Source organism: Sceloporus occidentalis, unplaced genomic scaffold (assembly GCF_023333645.1).
Source record: "Sceloporus occidentalis isolate IW3139 unplaced genomic scaffold, rSceOcc1.0.p SCAF_7, whole genome shotgun sequence".
NCBI lineage: Eukaryota > Metazoa > Chordata > Lepidosauria > Squamata > Phrynosomatidae > Sceloporus > Sceloporus occidentalis.
In genome coordinates, this window is record NW_028316987.1 from 5,256,340 (window position 1) to 5,280,324 (window position 23,985).

General features: G+C 39.6%; 1 protein-coding gene across 1 annotated transcript in view; it reads left to right on the top strand.

Moving 5' to 3' along the window:
- The window catches only part of LOC149309074 (src kinase-associated phosphoprotein 1-like), a 63,363-nt gene that overhangs the window by 13,074 nt on the left and 26,304 nt on the right, over nt 1-23,985 (top strand). Inside the window, exon 3 of the mRNA XM_089532053.1 lies at nt 12,077-12,102. Within this exon, the coding sequence (XP_089388179.1) occupies nt 12,077-12,102 (26 nt within the window). The remainder of the gene's footprint in view (nt 1-12,076; nt 12,103-23,985) is intronic.

A 23,985-nucleotide genomic window follows, 5' to 3' on the forward strand; every position in this document is an offset into this window, starting at 1 on the left:
GTTTTACCTGCTTTGAAATATTTGTAGGAAGGCTTTACCTGTTCTAATTTCCTGTTCTAGCAACAGAGAATCTGTCTTTCTCTTGATTTCCTATTCAGGCAGGACTAGGAGACCCCCCCATTGCCATGACAACACAGTTCCCTTGTTGGCTTTGCCTGTCATTGTCATGGCAACAAAAGACAGAGGTTGTTCCAGCAGTGTTCTGGTGTCCCAGGAAACTGGCCATTCCGTTGCATGTCAGAGGGATGGAGGTGGGCAAACAAGAAGCATTGCTTCACAGGAGAGTCTGGGCTGAGGTCCCAAGCACATTTGTTGTTGTTATTGTTGTTGTTGTTATCTACCCTTGAGTCAACCCTAACTCACGTTGACGCTGTGGATGAGACATCTCCAAGTTCCCCTGTCCTCCACTGCTCTGTTTGGCTCCTGTAAATTCATACTTGTGACTTCTCTAACTGTGTCTATACATCTAGCTTATGGTCATCCTCTCTTTCTACTGCCCTTCACCTAGCATTATTGTCTTTTCTAATGAGTCATGCTTTCTCATGATATGACAACCTCAGTTTGATCATCCTGACTTCCAGGGAGAGTTCAGGATTGATCTGATCTGATCAATGATACATTTGTTTATCTTCTTGGCCCTCCACGATATCCTCAGCACTCTTCTCCAGCACCATGTTTTCTTCCTATCCACTTTCTTCACTGTCCAGCTCTCACATCCATACTTAGGACTTTATCATGGGGGGAAATCGGAGGTTTAAAAAGGCGTTTTCCTGGGACATTTGCATGATCGCGGCAAAGATTTTCCCATGATTATTAGACAGGACTTATCTCGGGAAGAACCAAGAGTGCTCCAGCAACATGAATGATTTGTTTCTGAAGCATTCCTGGTTCTTCCTGGGTAGGTCCTCACTAAGAGCAATGTGTGGGAAAATCTTTGCCGCGATCACATGAATGTCCCTAGGAAAATGCCTTTTTAAACGTCTGATTTTCCCCTGTGTGATAAAATCCATAGTGATGGGGCATACATTGGCTTGGACATTCCTCACTTGTGTATTCAGAGTTATATCTTTACATTTTAGGACCTTGTCCAGTTCCTTCATAGCTACTCTTCTCATTCGTAGTCTTCTGATTTTCTGACTGCAGTCTCCATTCTGATCAATGTTTGATCCAAAATATGGGGATTCTTGATTTCCTCATGTTTTAAGTTGAATGTATGTCAAGGATGAATGTACACATTTACAGTATAAAAATTCTTTGGAAGAAGGTGCACTGAAGACTAACTAGCCTTATGAACTCACTACTCTCCCGGGATTCTTCTGCACACGAGTAGAGAGCCCTGCCCCACTCTGTTATCTGTTTCCTCCTATGGAAAGTGACAAGTCTGAAAAGAAATATAGTCGCCCCTCCAAGTTTGCGGACTTGAAATTGGTGGACTTGATGATCCATGGAGGTGAATGAGGTGCACTCCCGCGGTGTGCGCCCTATGCTCGTGGGCAGGAGTGCACCCCATTCATTTCAATGGGGCTTGATTATCTGCGAGTCTACTAACTCATGGGGTTATCCATTCTGCACCCTCCGCGAGTTAGGAGAGGTGTCTGTATTGATATTTACACTTCCGTGTGAGCAACCTCTCAGGATTTCATATATTTCGGCCCTATCATTTTTACATTTCTCTTATATAAGTTAAAACTGAGCATCTCCTGATCAGGAGTTCTTTGCCTGGTAAATTCTGCACTTCTTTGGCTTCTGCAGAAAATACAAGCATTCTCTCTTCTATTGTTTTCATCTAGACCAATACTTTTTGTAGCTCATTCTCTTTCTTCCTCATCTTTCCTTCTATGCTTCTAGCTTTCAGGGTTCTTAGTCTCCCCACTTGTTATTTATATTCTCTAAAATCATCCCTGTAGGATTCAATGGGAGTTATTTATCACTGAATTTTTCTCCATGGGAGTTTTTCCATGTATTTATACCACATTATGATCCTTGCTTTTACTAAGTGGATGGGAGTTGTTGTTTGTCTGTCTTTTAGATGTTTATCCATATAATTATATAAGTAGAGGAGATGAGGCTCAGGTAGACACACAGGTGATGTAAAAACATCAACAATATACAATACAGCTTTCCACCCTATGCTACTTGTCACCCAGTTTCAGAAACAATCACTTTCTTTCTTGTTCTCTGGACAGATTAAAACTGTTGTTCATGTCAATAATCCTGGTTGTACCAGTTCTACAAGACTCGGTGAAAATGGCTTTCTGAAAATTTTCTCCCTTTTACAGGTGGCAAAATGGGTGCTAGTAGCATTTTGCTCAATATCCTTGGATTCTCCAGAACTCAAGAGTTGTGGGAGGGGAAATCTTGAGAAAGCTTGTGAAATAGCCTGTTCGTTCTGGGATTATGGTGCCCTGAAATTTAATTTCTGCCATTACAGTAAAACAAAGTTGCCAGGTTAAATTTAGGAAAGTGATGAGGCAAACAGATGAATAGTACAACCACCCTTTTGTCATATTATAATCATAATGTAACCTAATTAAGCTTTAGGAGCTGAAAATGTATTATGACAAATAAACCAAAATTTTGTAATTAGATGATTCTCAACTTTGCTGAACTATTAGCTGTTTAGTCTTTGTCTTTGACAGTGGAGCAGTACCATCTACCAGCTACACTTCTGGCTCCAACTATGGACAATGTTTCCTAGGTTATATCATATAGTGAATTAGCAAGCTTGTCCCCCAGTGTGCACATATTTGTACCCACAGACTCCAGCTGTTTCTTTTTTCTGAAAACTCACTACAGATCAGTAAGTAAGTAAGTAAGTAAGTAAAATTTTATTTGTATACCGCCTTTCTAAGACCAAGGTGGTTTCCAACATTCCACATAACAATAACAATATGACAATATGTCAATATAAACAGTATAAAATCACAAAAACATAACATTAAAAACCTTATACAATAAAAACAATAAAAACCACCACTCATGCCAGCTGACATGCTGACGAAGGGGGCGAGGAGAGAATACTTCAGGGGTCAGAGAGTCAGGGGTAAGCCTGCTCAAATAGGAATGTTTTTAACCCCTTCCTAAACTGAGTAAGGGAGGCGGCCGAGCGGAGCTCAAAGGGCAGCGCGTTCCAGAGGCTGGGGGCCGAGATGGAGAAGTACTACTCCTAGTAGTAGCAACTAATCTGGCCTCTGGAACCCTTAGCAATTGCTGCCCGGTTGATCTGAGTGTGCGGGGCGGATTGTACGGAGAGAGGTGGTCCTCTAAGTACCCTGGGCCCAAGCCATTTAGGGCTTTATAGGTAACAACCAACACCTTGTATTGCGCCCGGAAGTGAATAGGCAGCCAGTGTAGGTCTTTAATGACCGGTGTTATATGACTGGCCCTGGCTGTACCAGTGACCAGTCGTGCTGCCATATTCTGCACTAATTGCAGCTTCCGGGTATGATACAAGGGCTTCCCCATGTAGAGCGCATTGCAGAAATCCAAACGAGAGGTTACCAGAGCATGTTGGCTACCAGTAGCCAACAGCTTGTAGTAGGGTGCTAGTCCACAGATCACCACTGAACAAACCAGTTTGACAAAAGACTCATTAACAATTTAATAGCAGCTTCATTTCATTTCATTTCTATACTGCTTCATAGTGCCTAAGAGTCTCTAAGCAGCTTACAACTGTAAGTTAATTGTTCCCAACAATCTGGGTACTCATTTTAGTGACCTCGGAAGAATGCGAGGTCCACCACTGCTGCTAGCACAGATGTTTTTATCGTGATTGTTGTATGCCTTCAAGTCAGTTCCAACTTATAGCAACCCTAATGGGATTTTCTGTACAGACAGGTATTCAGAGAAATGTGGCCTGATTTGGTGAATAAAGATGGTGGAAAGATTGTAACCCTAAGTATAAGTGAACTTAAGTTAGACAACTAACTTTGATTTTCATGGCACAGATACTGAATTCAGTGCTCAGTTAATCATAGTAGTTAATTAATAAATATCAAAGAGGGATGCTGGGATTCATGGATATTGTGAAGTTAGTCAGGAGGCCCTGCTGAATACTGGGTTAAATTAAGGTCAGCATGCAATTCTATTTTTAACTGAATCAGAGCTACCTCTACCTTCCTCACCTTTTAAAAAATGGCAAACTGCTTCTACTCACATTAACTAACTAAGTAATTTTAATTTTCAAAGATGTTAGAATAATCAGAGATGAGACTAAATGGGAGAGGAATTTCAGAGTAATCTTTAGCTCATTAGCCTAACTATAGTGTATATAATTCCCTAGCAATAAGAAGCTCATTAAGTCAGATGGCTTGTGATATCAAGATAAAAGTGGTATTTAAGAGTGTGACCTCTTGATCAGGCAGGTAGCTAAGCTCTCTGTGTTAATGCCCCATCTAGCCTAGCCCTGCTAGATTTCCTTTAATTAGTTGGAGTGTTGGTTTTCGTGTGCTGCAATCTCCAGTTGGCAATTCTGTTTACTCTGAGTGTTCAGGTTTCGTTTGGGTAAAGATGCTTGTAATGAGAGATGTACACAGACAGCAGTGCCATGTACCACCTTTCTCTATAATCATGCTACCACCTTTCAGTTACCTGATCAGGCAGTAAGGTGAAAAAGTTGTTAGTTTGGGAGAAAAACACTGGGGAGGGGGTGAGCTAGATGGATTTGAGATAGCCATATCTGTCTCATTCCAGTGTATGAAGGTGAGCAGAGCTAAAACTGTTTCACTTCACTGGCTTTATTGGATTTATCTGGAAATTAGTTGCTTAGAATCAGTATCAGTTATGATAGGGGTATTTATTAAGGAAATTAGCTATCTGATAGAGAAGAATGGAATCTGCCGGCAACAGTTACTTCACCATAGAAAGAGTATATCTGAGAATATATATTTCAGACCAAGAAAAAAAGAGAGAACATGCCAGGGAGTATCTCACTCTATTTATTAATTATAATATGCTTGCATATCATGCTTTGGTGAAGATACGTTTGTCCTTAGCATGTCTAGTTTCACCCCATCCCCCTTTTATGAAAATGTTGGGGCAGCCTTTCTGGAGCAGTGTCTGGTGTAAAACAGAGTGGTAGAGATTTGTGGGGCAGTTGTGAGATATATGTGGAGATAGGTCTATCAGTTGATTCAGCTCACCATAATTCCAGGATAAGGTTTAATTCTGGCTACAAAGTGTACTTATTATACAAACAATGAGCACAGATGCAGGCATACATTATTTCAGCAGTGTGCCCATTTTGGAAATGTATTCTCTGCTGTTTGAACATTAGTCTTTTCTTCTAGATTGATTTTATGGGGGGAAAACCTCTTATGTTCTCTGTAGCATCAGTGTACTTTGTGCCAGTCATGAAATCATCTATTCCGACCAGCATCTGCAATTTTTCAAGAGTTTTTTTTAAAATGGCATGTGTTTTCAATATGAGGCAACCAGCCTTTGATTTGAGGCTGTAGGGGTAGGCTTTTAAGAAAGAAGGCAGGGATAAGAACTCTGTAGAAGAAAAGCCTGCACTCATTCCAGTTTGATGTACCTGTTGTATGGATTAGATCACCCCTGTCTAGTCTGATGTACTAAAGATCTTGAAGTCACTTGCATCAGTTCGCCTGTTCAGTGCAGCTGGTTGCTGGGGAGGAATGTACCCATTCGAAGGAGTGCTTTTGTGTATGGATGAAACCAACAGCTGAAGCCCTGTTTGTGCCCAAGATTTTGAATTTATTATTGTCTGTTGTGACTTCTAGCTTACCTTCTTTTGGTTCTATTTATATAGTAGTTAGCTGCTCTTTCCACCCCTCACCTGCCTCAGAGGAGGCCAGCTGCCAGTTTTCAGCATCACTTGTTTCTGGTTTTGCAGTTATGGAGGAAAATTTTAAAATTAAAAAACAAAACACCCACTTCTTAAAAATGTGTTTTTACCCCAGTTCTTCCATCTTCCCCTTCATGGCTTAGGCATTAATTTTGAGCCTTATCACTTTGTGTCAAAAGTGGAAACCTTTTTCAACCTGGGGCCAAATTCAGTTTCAGGTGAGGCCACATTCCAGTGGTGAGTGGAGTCAAATGGACCAAAAATACCAGCATACTTTAGCTTAAAGCAATTACTACCAGTAACTAAGCCACAGAAGAGACATTTCAAACTTCTAGAATGGGCGGGGGGTACACTTTAAAAAGCAGGAAACCACCAAATTATGGCGTCATGGGGCAAAGGATGCCTGATTCCAGGAAAGTCAAATTTGGCCCTAGGGCCCAAGGTTGCCCTTTGCAGCTGTAAAAATGCTGTCTAGTCAAAATTAGTTTCCCATGTCTCCCTCCCCACCAACTTTTCTTGGACAAGTAATGTGATTCAAGTGGTTTGTGCTGCTGTTCTTTGCCAAGAGTGTATTCTGATGTTTCTTTCTGGTTTCCCAGCTGCTCTTCCCTTTGGCCTGCTTGAAGTCTGCTCAGCAGCAATTATTTTTCCTTGGGTAGGCATTAAAATAGCCAACAAGTTAGACCCTGATTTGTCAAGATCTTACTTAAATATCCGCTGTGGTGGTTTTAGTGTTCTCAATTGGTTAGAAGTGCAGGGGAGTGTAATTATACCTTGACTTTATGGATTTACCTCACGGCTCGTTTCCTTGCAACTGTTTTGGAGGGTGGCAGCCTTAGTTAAATGTATTCCTCTACTTGCTATTTTTTTAAAACCCCTTCATGAAAGATTGTTCCTGACAATCCTTCCACCTAGTTCTGATGGATGCCAGATGGGGTGATGCCTGATGGGGAAGAATGTTTGTTTGGTCCTTTTATTAAAAGTGAATAAGAACGACCCAACATTTGCACATTTCTCCATAAATATATTGCAAATATGAAAAGAAATCAAATGCAGGAGAATACAGAAGCGACAGTTGCAGCCATCAGGCCACTTGGTTTTGTCTTCTTGTTTTTTAAAAGTATGGGTTACAATTCTATTGTATTTCATCATGTCTGTGGTACAGAATGAGGGTGGCCCTCTTTTGCTTTTCTTTGATGGATGTCTTATCTTTAAAATTGAAGGTGATCATACATAGAACACGAGCCTCTCTGTGATGTACAGAGCTGGACCTGTACAGTTTGTGGGGGTGTATGAGCATTTTGTTTCCTTATTTCATTTCTGATTAGAATTTATACCATCACCAGCAAATGGGGAGAAAATTCTAAAGTGGGAGAAAGGAAAACTAATATATACGTCTATTCCTACCTTGCTTGTTTTCATGGCTACAAAGGTGTTTGTACTCTGGGTAAAAATAAGTGCAGAGCATGATTCTGCTTGGAGGCCATGGTAAATAGCTACTTCAACAGGTGAATTTACAATTCTGTGGAAGGAAGGGACAGATCTTTGAAACATGGGACAAAACTGTGTGTGCTTGATAGAAAGATACTACTGTGCTCTTGTCTAGTTCCAGTCCCTTTCTATAGGTATGCCTCGGGACAGTTTTCCAGATACTGTCACCCATTTTATGGAGGTGCCATTTTGAGAGTCTTGAGTTTAACCCATATTCCCAAAAACCTAGATCAAGTCTAGATCAAGGGAAGTAATAGTGCCACTGTATTCTGCTTTGGTCACACCTCACCTGGAATACTGCGTCCAGTTCTGGGCACCACAGTTCAGAAAAGATGCTGACAAGCTGGAGCATGTCCAGAGGAGGGCAACCAAAATGGTGAAGGGTCTAGAAACCATGCCTTATGAGGAGAGACTTAGGGAGTTGGGTATATTAAGTCTGGAGAAGAGAAGATTAAGAGGTGATACGATAGCTCTGTTTAAATATTTGAAGGAGTGTCATATTGAGGATGGAGCAAGCTTGTGTTCTGCTGCTCCAGAGAATAGGACCCAGAACAATGGATTCAAACTACAGGAAAAGAGATTAGACCTCAACATTAGGAGGAACTTCCTGATAGTAAGAGCTGTTTGACAGTGGAACACACTCTCTCTGAGTGTGGTGGAGTCTCCTTCTTTGGAGGACTTTTAACAGAGGCTGGATGGCCATCTGTCGAGGGTGCTTTGATTGTGAGTTCCTGCATGGCAGGGGGTTGGACTGGATGGCCCTTGTGGTCTCCTACGACTCTATGATTCTAAGATCTGGGAGTACTTGTATCTCCTGATTCAAAGCAGCTGCTCACTAGTGTGTGAGAGACACACCTGTCCAACTTGTTTTTAAGTAAGTGATCAAAGAACCAATAGTAGGCTGCTGGGGTAAAAGAAATCCTCCCTCAAAGGGATATGTGCCCTGATGCAGTAATTCTTCTTACATTACTGACTTTGGGACAGTAAGAATTTATTTCTCTTCTCCCCCACCCTACATCTACATAATTTCCTACCCTTAGGCCACCATCCAACCAGCTCAATAGGTAGCATCAACCTTGCTATAACACGTGCTGCAAGTTAAGCCAGGAAAAGCAGGTTAGATATTGTAATATTTGAATTAAGAACATATTTTGAAATACATGCTGACAGCAAAAACATTTACGATGCTTAATAGCTTTTGATATTTCAAATAAAAAAACCCAGCTAATACATTTTATAACTTAATCCATATTGTCAGGCTTTGAAGACTTGACTGTAGACATTTTAAGTCATTATTATTCTATTCTGTAAATATAAAACTAGCCATCTGTTACTCAACTTGCTACTGGAAAAGCAAAATTTTAAATCTGAGCTACCTTAATAGTTTGGACTGAGGCAATTTTATCTTAATGTTATTTCTTTTTAAAAAAAGTTATACTGCATCTTTATTTAATTAGTTTTTATTTTTTAAAAAAATTCTTGAATGCTGCTGAGAGAGTTTTAAGGACAGGCTAAAATAATTTTAAATAAATTATTTTATAAAGATACCAAGGCCCTCAAATGAACTATATTGTGAGCTAGCAGCTCAGTTTGGAAGATTTATCTAGTTTGTAAATAGTTTGCAGTACACCAGAGTATTTTGTTTTGGATTAGTTAGATTTCCCTTGAAACTAGTAGGCAAATAAAAGGTCTGAAGGTATGATTGGGACCATAGTGGGAGGCAAAAGCTTAAAACTCCCCAACACTCAGTCCTGACCTGTTTCATTCTATTTTTTAAAATCAACCATGCAAGGAGAAACCATGTGAATCATGTCATGTTTAGTTTGGCCCACAATTTTTAGAATGCCTCACTTAGGCAGTGATCGTGTTCTATGAAAGGATTTCTCATGGCACTAAAGTGTATACTGAAACTCAGATTTACTTTAGAAAAACCTTCCAGTGTACAGTATTAGAAATGACAGAGGTTAGGGACAGAAACACCAATCCTTGTGGTCAAAATGAAATGGAAAGTGACAGAAAATCATTTTTGGCACCTAGTGCAATAAATGTTACCAAGAAGACATCTTCAAGAAAGATTAGGTGCTTCTCTCAAGGAGAGAGAACAAGAATTCACCAAACAAGAAGTATTTGTGTCTCAGAAGCTTCATAGTGACTTAAAAAGAATCATCATTGAATAAGAACAACTGTCCTATCTTGAAAAATAGAGGAAGCAACTCTAGCAAGTGGGGAAAAGAGACCTGAACTAGACAGCATGAGAAAGAGTTTCTTCTTTATAGATGGAAAATAAGAGATATCTGCTTTGAACTGTTCTGTCAGCCTCCACTGGGTTCAGAGCCATGTCTTTTAAGGGTTGATCAGGCAGCTGCTATTAGGTGTGCTGCATGGTCAAAATCAGATACTGCAGTGCTGAACCTCACCCATCCTGCCCACAGTGATTTATTGAGCAAAGAACTTACTGAAAATCATAGTTAGTGCATTCTCAGTAAGTTTCTCATTGTAGAATGGGAGATGGAATATTTGTATCAAGGTTCAGAACTGTTGCAACTACAACATTCATTGTAAAACTTCTTATTTCAAACTCAGAGAGTAAGCCTGCTTATAATAGATGGGATTCTTGTTTAAGAAGAATTTTGTTTAATACGTCATGCAGTTTAAATGTGATGCTAACAGGCATGTAAAAAACAATCAACCCAAGCTAATGACAGAGTTCTGTCAGGCAATTATTGCGTTTAACACATTTGATCAGCACCTGTGTGTGCAGCCTTGGCTAACTCGGAATAAATCACTTGGCTTTAATCTATCTTGTGCTGGTAAGTTAACAGTTGAAAGATTATTTAAACCAGGGGCATTCTGTGAATCAGTTAATCCCCCCTCCATGGAATAGTAATTGTGCAAATAGGTGTGACAAACTAGAGCAAAGCATTGGGCACTGCAAGTAGAATGTATTAGACTGACAGAATAGTTAGAATAGGCCCAGTGGAAAAAAAGTTAACTAAGGGCTTTTTGAGCCATGCGCAGACTGTGGCATTTGGTTGCCGCAGCCTGCTTCTGGGGCAGAACGGGGCGGCATCTTGCCGCCCCTTTCTGCCAATCTATCTAGCCCCTAATTTAAGTACCACTGATCTCAGTTCTTAAAATGGCTAAAGATGGGTCCAACCCCTTGGATTTTAAAATTGTGGTATATAGCCTAAAATACCTTGAAGGCACCAGATCCTATCTGATCTTGGAAGCTAAGCAAGCCCAGCCTGGTTAGTATTTGAATGGGAGACTGCCAACAAACACCAGATGCTGTAGGCTATGTTTTAGAGCAGTGGTTCCCAACCTGTGGGTTGGGACCCCTTTGGGGGTTGAATGACCCTTTCATGGGGGTCGCCTAAGACCATTGGAAAACACCTATTTAATTACAGTTATGAAGTAGCATTGAAAATAATTTCATGGGTTTGGGTCACCACAACATGAGGAACTGTATTAAAGGGTCATGGCATTAGGAAGGTTGGGAACCACTGTTTTAGAGGAAGGAACTAGTGAAACCACCTGTGAGTATTTCTTGCCTAAGAAAACCCTATAAAATTATGGGTTTACCATATGTCGACAGGTGACTTGAAGGCACATATATACACACATTGGACTAAATTGCTTGATCATTGAAGTACCCAAAGTATAACTTGCTACTGTATAAGTCACAGGTGAAAACCATAGCTCTATATAACTTCTTGGATTGCAATTCCCATTAGCCATAGCCAGTATAGACAGGGGTGTGTGTTTGCAGGCCAAGAAACATCTGAAAGGCCACCCATTGCTCATCTTTGATATTAACAGTAGTACCAGGTAAGGAAGTTGGGAAATATTTTAGTTGAAATATTCCACACTGAACTTCATGGGTTGTATCATATTCTCATGATAATGGAGCATAGATGTTCTGTGCTCTTCCTTTTTGTATGACCCAGTATTGCAATCTCAAAATGTTGGAACCATAGTGAAAGATTGTGTGTGCTCTCTTTTTCTCAGTGACAGGAAATTAAGTGCATCATTGATCATCACCTTCAGATAGCTTTTCCTATCAAGGTCTGGTATTGTCTTCCATGGGGCTGTCAGGATGAAATAAAAATGAACCAAATCAACTATTGATTGTTCTGGTTGAATTTTCCTGCAAAATTCAATGTGCACACTTATGTCTGTGTTGACAGTGCAGACCAAGCATGATGCTCAAGCTCTGAAGAACAGGAAAACATGTTACAGTTGCTGGAACCAAATTTAATCTTATTAAGAATAAAGTGAAATTTAGCTACAAAGACAGTTTTCAACAACTGCTCAATTTAGGATGCAAATTGGAATGTTTCTCATACTCATGGCTGTACCTGGCTAAAAACCCAGTTGATACAAGAGCCTTACAGATGTTGTTGAATTGCAACTCCCCTCATCCTTGACCCTTGGACATGTTAGGTAGAATTTTTCCTAGGTAGAGGAACTGTAGAGTGATGACATAGAAAGGGCCTTAGGTTTCCTACCACTAAATACATTTTTAAAAATCATAAAGCAAGAAGGACCTAGCTAAATACATTAGAGAGTATAATTATAAAAAAGTGCCCTAGTGTCCATACTGTCAAAATAACTAGATACAGTAAGGCAGGTGAAAGAAATAGGGAGATCTTGCCTATTATCATTAGTATGATCTGGTTCTGTGTTTTCTCCTTCATTTGTTAACTAGACTTTGAAGCACAATAGTTAATTTGTTCAAAGTTAATTGGTACTGATGTTGTCTTTGTTACTGTCTTTCAGGTACCATTGGGGATTCCTGCCTGGAGGTGAGTGCATCTTTAAAATTTAATTCAGGAAAAAGGATTATACTATTATAGTAGAACAGAGGGTCTGCAGCACTGCTTAGTACTTGGATGGGAGACAGCAAACAAATACTACTAATAATAATAGGTTTTATTAGGTTTTTATTTTACTAGATGCTGTAGGCTATATTTCAGAGGAAGGAACTGGCAAAACCACCTGTGGCTATTGCATAAGAAAACCTTCTGAAATTCATGGGGTTGCTACAAGTTGACAGGTGACTTAAAGGTACATACATAGAAAACCAAGTGCAAGGGCTACAGAAGTACTACACCAGATTTGTAAACTAGCCCATGAAAGTTAGTAGCCTGCAATAATTTTTATAAGCCTACTGGAAACTTTGCTTTCCCCCAATGCTTCTCAACTTTTGGGCCTCCATTTGTTTTGGGCTTCCAGACCCCAAACCCTCAGCTAACATGCCAGTTTTCAGAAATTCTGGGATTCCAGAACATCTGTACAGTCAATGGTTGAGAACTCAGCAGTAAGCCTGCTTTTACACTTTCTTCCTTGACCTTCTTTAGTAGTTGTTCTAGGTCTGTGATGTTTTCTGTTAGTAGTAAGGTGTCATCTGCATGTCTTAGACTGTTGATATTCCTTTCTCCTATTTTCACTTCTTCTTCTGTGTCCAGTTCTGCTTTCCATATAATATGTTTTGCATATAAGAACTGGAACAGACTGGAAAGTTAAGATGCCTTCTGGGCAGCTTGGGAATGTGGCTGTTTACATGGGAGCAGCTTCATGACTCTCTGCCGGCACGATGTTTACATGCAGCATGCCGTGGGAGTAACATTAAGTAGGCTTCTGGCTGCAGTGCAGGTGCAAAGCCAGGTTTTTGCCGTCTGAAAAAAGAGTGGCTCTTTGCCACTCCTTTATCGGGTGGCTTGAGAGTGCATTGGGGCCACGGCATGCAGTTGCTGCCCCAATCCATCTTCAGAAGGGGTGGCTTCAAGCTGCCCCTTCCACCAGTCTATTTTGGCCCTAAGTTGAACAAATAGAGTGAAAAAATGCATCCTTTCCTGATCCCTTTGCCAATTGGGAACCATTCTGTTTCTCCATGTTCTGTTCTGAGAGTAGCCTCTTGTTCAAAGTACAGATTCCTCAACAGGACTATCAGATGTGTTTGCATTTCCATGTCATGAGCCATACTGGTTCCAATTCTGACTTAAATTCCAATCTATAGTATATATTTTACGAAGGCACTCTGGCTGGTGATGGTGGGTGAAGGGGGAATTGAGACAGATGACAACTGACTACCCCAGCAGGTGTTCACTCCCTTTCTGAACTGTCATGTGGTGTGATCACTCTTCCAGGCCATCTCTAGTGATGCTCTGGGTCCCCATCCTCAGTTTAATTGTAGTTAGAGGACCATGATTTTAAGGGAGATGACAGCCAAAGAAGGGGATTCCCCTCTTACCTCCAAGCTGCTTTTTAATCCCTCACTGCCTAAAACTTAAGCTGAAGCCAGTGTAAACTTTTTCTGAGTTTAATTACCACCCTGTAAGTGTTTTGCGCCTTCCTTCCCTGCTCTACAGTTTATTCTAATTATTCTTGAGCTATTTCTTATACCTCTTTTGCTCCACCCTGCAGCCCATTTACTACATGCTACCCAACACACACACACAAACACAGCGTGAGAGAGCAAGATTGAATATTGTGTGCTATTTTATTTTATTTTGAATTTCATCTTTAAAGGTAATGATGATTGATGAATGGGATAATTAACAGAAGAAGAATATTTTAAATGTTGGGGCAGGAGCAGGATGAGAACTTAATGGGATGGGATGTCTCCCTAATTTATCCTTGGCTTAGTCTTGGATATATGTATTTAATGTATCCATTTTTGAAACTCCATTGGGATATCAGTGTTGCTGTATGTGTGTGAAAAGTCTTACTTAAAAATACCTCAACATATCAATTCCTCTTTTCCCCCTATAAAATTGCAAATAATTGTTACCGAAGAAAGACGATGTGAGATGATTTTGGAAGGAGTGGAATTTATCTTATTTTAGGCGACTTGAAGTGTTTTGAAGTGATAAAAAATTAAGAGACTGGCTTGGCCTCCTATGAAATGTAAATAAATAAATAAATAAATTTGAATTTGAATTTGAATTAATTATTTTTAAATATGCATATATTGATATAAGTATAGAGATAGCAACTACAGACTTTATATACATTGTTATCTTATGACTGTGTCACAGATTTTTTTAAGTGCCTAGCAATCACCCTGCTGAGAAACCTTTTAGAGAATGGAGGCCTTATTGCGTTGTCTGTAAAAACACATTGCTGTCTTACTTTGCACACCTTTGGAACTATTTGCAGGATTAAAGTGCCTATTTGTGTTAAAATGTTATTGAACGTAGCTGCTCACAGCACCTTCCAAAACATCATCCCTGTCCCTTTTCATTGTTTGGCACCCACACTGTGCTTGAGAGGTGTAGTCTTTGACAAAGTCCCTTGCCTTCCCTTCCCTTAGAACTGTCTCCCTTGACAGAAGATTGATAATGTCATGTGGTAAACCCAAACAGAGAACGCTAATATGAAGATGCAATTGTCCTTTAATTGCCTTGTGCAAGAACCCTCTACATCCTACCGAACAAACTACTCTGGGTGCCTTTTCACACTATACAGTGGGGCCTTGCTATCTGTGGGCTTGCCATCAATGTGCACGTGGCTGCACTAGTGGCCACACAGACGTTGCACTGCCATTAGACAATGGGACAAGGTCCCACTTTTTTCGCATCTGCGGGGGAGTCCAGAACAGATCCCCGTGCATACCAAGGTCTGACTGTGCAATTACAGAGCACTGTGATTCCACTTTAACTACTATGGCTTTTTCCTGTGGAATCCTGAGATTTTCAATTTGATGAGGCATTATTGCTTTCTGCCTGAGATTTCTAAGTACCCTTCACTAAACTGCAGATCCCAGGATTCCACAGGATGCAATATGGCAGTTAAAGTGGAATTATCATGCTGTAGTTGTATAGTCTGAAAGAGCAGTATGTTACTTCTATTGGATTACTCCCAGACATTCAAAGGCAGAATGCCATACAGGGGTTGCCTTGGATTTTTGATTTAATTCACCTACCCATTCATCAAATGAATGTTTATTCTCCAAATTATTTCCCCTCGTCATATTTTATTTATACTTGCCAAATCAAAAACTGAGGTTGCCTCATTTTAAGTATGCATAAATCAAAGGATAAATTAGAGAACAATCCTTCAAAAATAAACATAATTATCATGAATATAATCACCAGATCAAGTGATCAGTTGCCGACATGGAAAACGGATTGCAAAGGGCTGGGGAATTGGAGTGGGGAGAGTTGGAAAAAACCATCCCTACTAGGCATCTACTTTGTGTAGGCCAGATGCTGGTATGATCCAATTATGTTTTCTGTTTTTCATTGTAGGTAGTATTTTTGCAGAAATTACTTGCTGCCTGAAAATAAGCCAGCAAAGATCGCTGTGTAGGAAGTTGACTGCTTCAACAATTGGCATCAGTAGTCTAGAAACAGGCTTCCTGTGGTGCAAAGAAATAATTAGAAATGACAGAAGGCCGAGAATACTCTGCTGTGTGCATACAAGCTTCTATATGGGAAGGAGTAACATGTGAGGCATGCTAATCAGAGTGGTGTTCTCTGCCCCTCCTCCAAATGGAATATTTTTCCACGTATTCGCTGCAGCTTCATAATAATATCTGGATCAGGATGAATGCATGTTATTTTACATTGAAGAATTAATGTAGATAGTTGGGGTGTACATATAAAAGATGAAACAGTCAAGAGGCAAAAAACAAATGTCCTATATTGGCTTAATTGCTTTCAATGGCTTCAGATATAAATTCCAGCATGATACCCTTTCACTGATGTTGGGGGGAGGGGGACTCTGCTTCCAACACATGTTCATCTCTGGCAGCACAGAAATGTCAGAAATGCAGTGGTGCCTGGAATTCCCACTAGGATGGTGTTATCACATTTTAATATGAGCCTCGGAGCTTCTAATTGCTTTCAAATCATTGTTTTCCTGCATTTCCTTGATGAACTGGGCATCTGGCGTCATTGGAGAAACCGTAAAGCAGACAGCTGTGTTCAGAATTAAAAAAGCGTCACCCTGATTAGAAGACATAAAAGCATAAAAATTAGATTTTTCTTTCCTCCTAAAAATGTTTACATCTCTTAAAAAAAAACTTTTGATATTTGTGTTCTTTTGTTAAGCAGTCATAGATATTTAGTCTAGGATTCTGCACATCAGTTAGGGTTTTTCTACAGTGCATCACTGCTTTCCATACAACCAGTGTAGTATAGTGGGTTGGACTAGGGTTCCAGTCCCTGCTTGGCCATGGAAACTCATTGAGTGGCCTTGGGCAAGTCATACTTTCTCAGCCTCAGAGGAAGGCAAAGCCAAAACCTCCTTTGAACAAATCTTGCCAAGACAATTCCATGAGTTATGGTTGCCATAAATCAGGAATGACTTGAAGGCACACAAGAATAACAACAGACCTATTTTAATATATGGAGCTTAGTGTTACTCTTTGGCTTGAAAGGTCTAGCTGCAAATCATAGCTGTTAGAATGGCTAGAAAGCCTGCTATCTATTTTAAGATCTAAGTCAATATATGATATAACAAGCAGGATTAAAACTAAGTAAGTTGTGATCAATATAAAATGTTAGTCATGAGTCAAGTTAGTCATGAATCTCCTTTCCTCCATTTTTTTTCAGAATGATACCTCCCTGCCCTCCGATGACTCATTTATTTTCTTTAACTGAAAATTTTGCTGTGACCACTCTCAGCATAGAAAGACTGTAGTGTAAGACAGTGGTTTGTAACCTTTCCTTCACCATGGACCCCCTTTAAAGATGATTTCTTGCTGCAGACCGCCAAGATGTAATTTAAGATTTAAAACCCTAAAGTGCATCAAATATTTAAAGTTGCTCATCAAGAGTCTTCAGATTTGGAGAGAAGGGAGAAATAGGTAAATGCACACACTCCTATTACACTATTGTTATTGGAATGATATCATACAAATTTAAAATAATAACAGTACAGTTGGCCATCCATGTCCACGGATTGAACCAACCATAGTTTGAAAATATTGACACACAAAATTTTCATAAAGCAAACCTTAATTTTGCGTTGTATATAATGGGACTTGAGCATCTACGGATTTTGGTATCCACAGGGAAGTCCTGGAATGAAACCCCAGTGGATACTGAGGGCCCACTGTAATATCTGAACACTGAATCATGGCCTAATATTACTTGTTAATTTAAATTAATTAATGAGAATGCTGGTGCTGCATCTCACTTACAAGCCTTATTATATTGGGTTTAATAGCTGAAATGTATATTCTGAGTTCTGACTCTGTTTTTCAAATGGTTTCTATATTTATTTTAAAGATAAATGAGAACAGTGAATGATTTTTCACACAAGTATGTCATTACAAAAGGCATCAATACTTTCATAGAGCATGGCTTCAATAGTTCCAGGAAATTTGCTTGTAAATGAGCCCAGAAATTTGGAAGGTACTGTTCTTGAACTGCAGTTTCAGAGGACCATCCATGGATATTTTTATGAGCTTGTCTTCCTCTGCTGCTGTGAGCCCCTCTAGTTGATACACACTAACTGAAAATGGATCTCTTATCCATTTTTTGCTTGCATTAGGAATAGGAAAATATTCATGGAAACTATGCTGCAAATGTTCACATGTCGTGCAATGTGTCCTCAGACAACTCTTTGTCTGTGGAACCAAGAAAATTTGTGCTTTGGAAATGTCTCATAGTTTCAGTTTGATAGGTGATGATGTCACTCTGTCATAATTGTATCAATCTTGTCTTCAACTTGAAAAGCTGAGCCTTTTTCTTCCTTAAGATTTAAGTTGAGCATATTTAAATGGGTGAAGATATCTGATAGATATGCTAATTTTACTAGCCAGAAAAAATCTGTCAAACCATAGCTGAGGTGAAATTGCCGTTCAGTCACAAATAATCTTATCTCATCTCTCAATTCGCCAAAAAGGGAACAAAACTTTATAATAGCCAATGAACTTCACAGTGTAGTAAAAGTTAATGGTGTTCCCTGACCATATCTTTGCAAAGGCGCTCAAAAAGTCTTGAATTTGGTGATATGCTTTTTGTAAAATTGACAATTTTGACTGATTCATTTAAGATCTGTTTTCAGTTTTCTGATATATTCTGAGCAAATAGAGCTTCCCTATGTATGCAGCAATGGTACCAAGTCACTGATGGTATGATTTCCTTAATCCATGTTAATAAGTCCGGTAAGCTTTCCAGACATTGCTTGTGTCCTGTCTATGCTAATTCCAAGACATTTCAACCAATCCATGTCATGAGATATCATAAACTTGTTTAAGCTGTTAAATTTTTCTTCAGTTGTAGTGTGTACACTACATGAGGAGATAAACAGTAAGTCCTTGAAAATATGTCTCTTGTGTCTATCTCATTCAAGTATTTAAATACATTTGCAGTATTTAGTAGCATTTCTGCATTTCTCATGTACTGTTGTACATGTAAGGCATCTAACACAATAAATTTCAGATACTTTTCAGCTTAGTTCAACATTACATTACATTTACATACATTGCATTAATTCAGCATAGCAATACATTGTTCTAAGAAGTGTTTTTACCCTTCAGAGGGAGGGAAAGTGAATTTGTTATGTTGTTCTGTGCGTTCACGTTGTTTCGGACTTATGGCAACCTTAAGGCAAACCTATCACAGGGTTTTCTTGGTGAGATTTGTTGGGGGGTGGGTTGTCTTTTCCTTCCTCTGAGGCTGAGAGAGATTGACTTGGCCAAGGTGACCCAGTGGGGATTCGAACCCTGGTCTCCAGAGTTGCAGTTGAATGCTGAAATGACTCCACCACATTGGCTTTCTGTCTGTTATACTTGCTTCTTAATCAGAGCATTATTAATGTAATCTCACCCATCTTGGCACACACCATATAAGCACACAGCTTCATATCTTCTGACTTAGTCATACAGTACTAGGCAGATTGGTCCTGGAGTGTGGTCTATTTCTGTAACTTTCTTATCATTTGTTCATTTGTTTGTTCTTTCATTCAGTAAATGTACTGTGCCTCAAAAGATTGAGGCACTAGAGGCCATCAACTCTTTCTCTGGCTACCTGCCCCGGAGCAGTTAATATTGCTTATTTTTTTTCTGCTTTTCATGAATCATTTTCATGAATCCTCTCTACATCACATTTGTTCACTACTGTTTTCGGTTCTGAAATTTTGTTTATCTCCTTATTTTGGTTTATTTGATCATTTGGCTAAACACCCAGAATCCAGATGCGTGCACATTTAACTTTTCCCTATCTGTTTACACAACTCTCTCTATATAAAACTTTCAGCCTTTTGATTTTTACTACATTTTAATGTCTTGATTTTAGTATGCAGGGTGCAGGTGGCAAAAATCATAATTATTATCGACAGAATTCTTATTACAACACTATTTTTAAGCATCGTATTACAAATGGGAGCAGGTGGAGGCTAGAACTGAAAGAGCAGTAGCTTCCCTTAGGCTGCAATCCTATATTCCCAAACACACCTGACTTTCATGAGAGTAAACCTAGGAAAGTGGCTTCTTAATAGACATACATTAGACAGCATTGTTAGAGTTTATAGCCTAAGTCAGTGATTCCCAAAGTTGGTGGTATGCCCCCCCCCCCGGAAGCTATAGAAAGATCCATGGGGGCAGTGGGAAGGTAAAGGGGCAACAGGGGAGGCCTTCAGTCATAGTATCGGTGCACAAAAAAGACAAGGACAATCATTGCACACCTGTGTTTTGTTTGGCAGCACTATTTTGGGACAGATTGACTGACTGGAGCAAGGGGTTAGAGCACATAGCGGTGAGGGGGAAATGGTAACAAAAATGGTAGCAAAATTTTGGGACCCTGTTAAGCTTTGTGACCTTTGCAGGGACTTGGCTGGCGCATTGGAGCTCTACTGTTTCTGTTTTCTTTGATCAGGTAGCCTAGAGAGGAGGTAGCAGAAGAAACAATGTATTTTGGGCGGGGGCACTTGAAGCTGTGTGGCGAAGATGTGTCTCTGGGGAAGGAGGGTGTATCTGCTGGGATTTGGTTCCAGAACCCCCTGTGGGTACCAAAATCCATGGATGCCCAAGTCCCATTAAATACAATGGCATAGTAAAATGGCGTCCCTCATATAAAATGGCAAAATCAAGGTTTGGTAATATATATGTACGTGCATATATATAACATTTTCAGCCGTGGATGCTTGAATCCATGAATAAAAAAATCTCTGGACATGGACGGCTGATTGTATATTATATTTTGGAATGAAATGCTTGTAAGCTTTTTGATAAAACATACATTTCTGGCTGAAGCACCTGGTTCAAATTGGCAGATCTTAGGATCCTAGTAGAAAAACAGAGCAGGACTCACCAGCCTGAGGTTGGCCCATCTCTCTTGTATACTAGTCAGAAAACATAAAGTGTAGGAGGGAAAGAAAAAGTCCCCTTGTGATGGATTTATAAGCAAGGAATTTATATTGTGGTCCAAGCCCACTAAGTTACATTTTTCTTAAAGATAGTGAGGGGTGTGTGTGTGTGTGTGTTTCTGTTTTGGCTCTAACACACACGTGTGTATGGTACCACTTTTGCTATACCTTTTCACTTTCCCTCAGGGTTTGTTGTCCATGTAGTTATGACAAGGCTAAGTGGTAAAACATTAAAGCAGCAACCAAGTCTGTAAGACCTGTAAGGAGGAAATGGGCCTTCTTTGAAGCCATAGAGTGTTCTTGAATTAATGGAGTGTGCCACGATTTCTTGGCTAAGTTCTGTTTATTCAAACATCTTTGCGCTCTTGACGTGCTGAAGGGTACTTGTATACGTTTTAAGCAAAAATCAGAAACTGGTCTGCCTTGGATTTATGATGTGACTTAAGCTGCGAGGGATAAAGCACCAGATTGTCAATATTTATGCCTCGTTGTTAAAATATATCTTGTGTTGAGTGCTTGGGATTCTTCTTGCTGTTGAAGTGCCAGCTACTAAACCAGATTCTTTGGTTTAAAATAAATGAAAACAAAATTGTGTGTGCATTAAATACATTTTTTTCCACAGCATAGACTGTTATATATAACACGGCCTCATTCTAGACAGGGCTCCAAATCTGTTTTATGAGATAGAAGTGTGAAGGTGCATGCCCCTGAGCAATTTCAGGGTGCTTTTTCCTCCATGAAATAAGTGTAGCCTGTCTTAGATACAGTATAGGGTTTAGGAAGCAACCTGACAGGAATTAAGATAAAATTTTCAGGGAACAGAAGTTTATACCACAACAGTCCCCTATTTTTGAGATTAAGAACATTAAAAAAAATCCTTACTAAGTTGTACCATGTTCCATTTCTGTTCTCAACAGCATCCAGATGAATTATTCTGATATTCATCGTGCACAAAGGTGATTCAGAGCTTTCTTTGTATCAGTTCTTCTTAGTGCTAGGGAGTGGAACCTGGATTCAGTTTCATTTAAAGTCTTGGTGGCTACATTCCAGTGGGCCAAAGCTGAAAGGGTGGAAGCAACAGTACCAACATGTTTTAGCTTAAATCTCTCACTGGCAGTACCTAAGCCTTCAGTCTTTTGGAATGGGGAGGAGGTGTACCAAATATGGGAAATAAAATGATAGTACAGTATGAGATAAGGGCAAGCCAGGTTGGGAAAAAACAGACAGCTAGACTGCAGCCCCAGAGAGGCTGGATTTTGTCCCAGTTTTAGGCTTTCAAGCTCTTACAGAAGGGCTATTATATTGTTATAATATAGCTCTATATTCTACTTTAAAAGCTATGACAAAATTGTGTGGAATCCTGGGATCTGCAGTTTAGGGAGAGGCAGTTAAAATTTTCAGCCAGAGAAGTCTTGAGCCGCTAAACTCCAAACTCCAGAATTCCACATAATGTTGCCATGGTTTTAAAAGTGGAATAGAGTTTTATAACAGTATAGTGTGATAGGCCTTTCCTTTCGTATACATATACTGGGCATACAGAAGTCAAGGAGGCAGACATTAGAGAGAATGAACTACATTTTCACACACAGTTGAGTGGTGGATTTTGGTATTCACACCAATTTGAGTGGCTTTAAAAATGAATTAGGCAAGTTTATTGAGGATTGGGCTGACAGGTGCTACTGCATTTAATGACTGTATACTACCTCCAGGACCAAAGGCAGTGTGCATCTGATTAGCTGTGGCTAGGAAACATGCATGGGAGGGTGCTAATGCTCCTATATTTTACTTACGACTTCCCAGAGACATCTCGTTCATCTCTTTGGGAATATTATGCTGGACTAGAGAGGCTTCTGATCATTCAGCATGGCTCTTATGTTCTTAATTCTCGTGGCTTGGGATCTAGACTAGACTGAGATAAGAATGAAAGCAAAGGCTAGGCTTTTATTTATTCATATTTATTTTATTGATACAACTTTATTAACTACTTTTCTGGTAAAAGCACTCAGAAGTACATAAAAAGTGCATTAAACTAAAATAATGAATATAAAGTAGTCAGAAAATACACACAAAACTCCAGCCTGTCTTGCTTGTTACAAAAATATTTCAAAATGGCATGCCTGGAATATTACATGGCAACATCCTTCATATTTCATTAGATGTATGTGCCCTGTGAGCTTGAGTGTCTGTTCCCAAGTGTAAAATGAGAATTAGCCCTTAATAGCCCAAACTTTATCTACAAGCTGCATCCTCACTGCAGAAATAATATAGAGTGATACCGCTTTATCTGCCGTGGCTCAGTGCTATGGAATTCTGGGAACTGTAATTTTGTGAGACATTTAGCTTTCTCTGTCAGAGAATCTGGTGCTACAATGAACTACAATCCCCAGAATTCCATAGCACTGAGCCATGGCAGTTAAAGTGGTGTCAACTTGGATTATTTCTGCAGTGCGGATGCAACTACAGTCTTGTATGCATGTTGCCTGTTTATAGTTAAGCATTGATGAAAATATGTGCTGTACATGTTCAGATGTATTTTTTCTTTTCATTTGTGAAACTTCATTTCTTACAATGCTGAATGTGATGCTTAAGGACAAGTTCCATGATGTCTCAGTGTTCTGTACCTGTTAAAATGTTTTTCTCTTCGGCATGCAAGTAATTAGCTGCTGCTTCTTTTTCAGTTTTCTTCCCTTTTTTAAAGAAGAAATTAAGGACTTAACAGAGTTTTGCAAAACAACAACAACCAGGGAGTTATATAGAATAACTGTAATGATGCTAAATGTATAGCAGTTTGGGGAGTTTCCAAGAAGTTAAAAATTTAAGAGGTTCTTTCAGTTTTATGGATGTAGGCACTTAATGAAATAGTAGAATTTCTGAGTGTTGCTTTAAACAGCCTGGCATGCTGCTTCCAGGGGCCATGTGAGCCTTATGATCTGTGGGTCTTTTGGAAGCTGAACATGTGCAGTAAAGGGGCGTGTGTGACACTGCTGCTCTCTGTTTGATGATGAAATCTCAAGGGCTACTTAAATTAGCACACGGCCCTACTGTTATTCCATGTTCATGATGAACTAGAGAGAGGTAAAGAAATAGCTCCTCTGGGGATTCTGTATATGATATATTGCCTCCACATAGTGTCACCTGAGCCTTGGATTAGCACAATGAGAGAGGATAGGGAGTTCTAAAATATTCGAGCGTGTGCGGAGCTTTAAGCAGATATTGTCCAAATGCAATTAAAGTTCCTTTGTTACCCTGTAGTCCAGAAATTTCCATGCAGATTTGGTAAAAAAAAAAAAAAGGCTGTTGTCACCTTACTTCCCCCCAAAAGGAAATTGTCTGAATCTTCATAAGCGGGAAATCTCTGGTGAATGTTT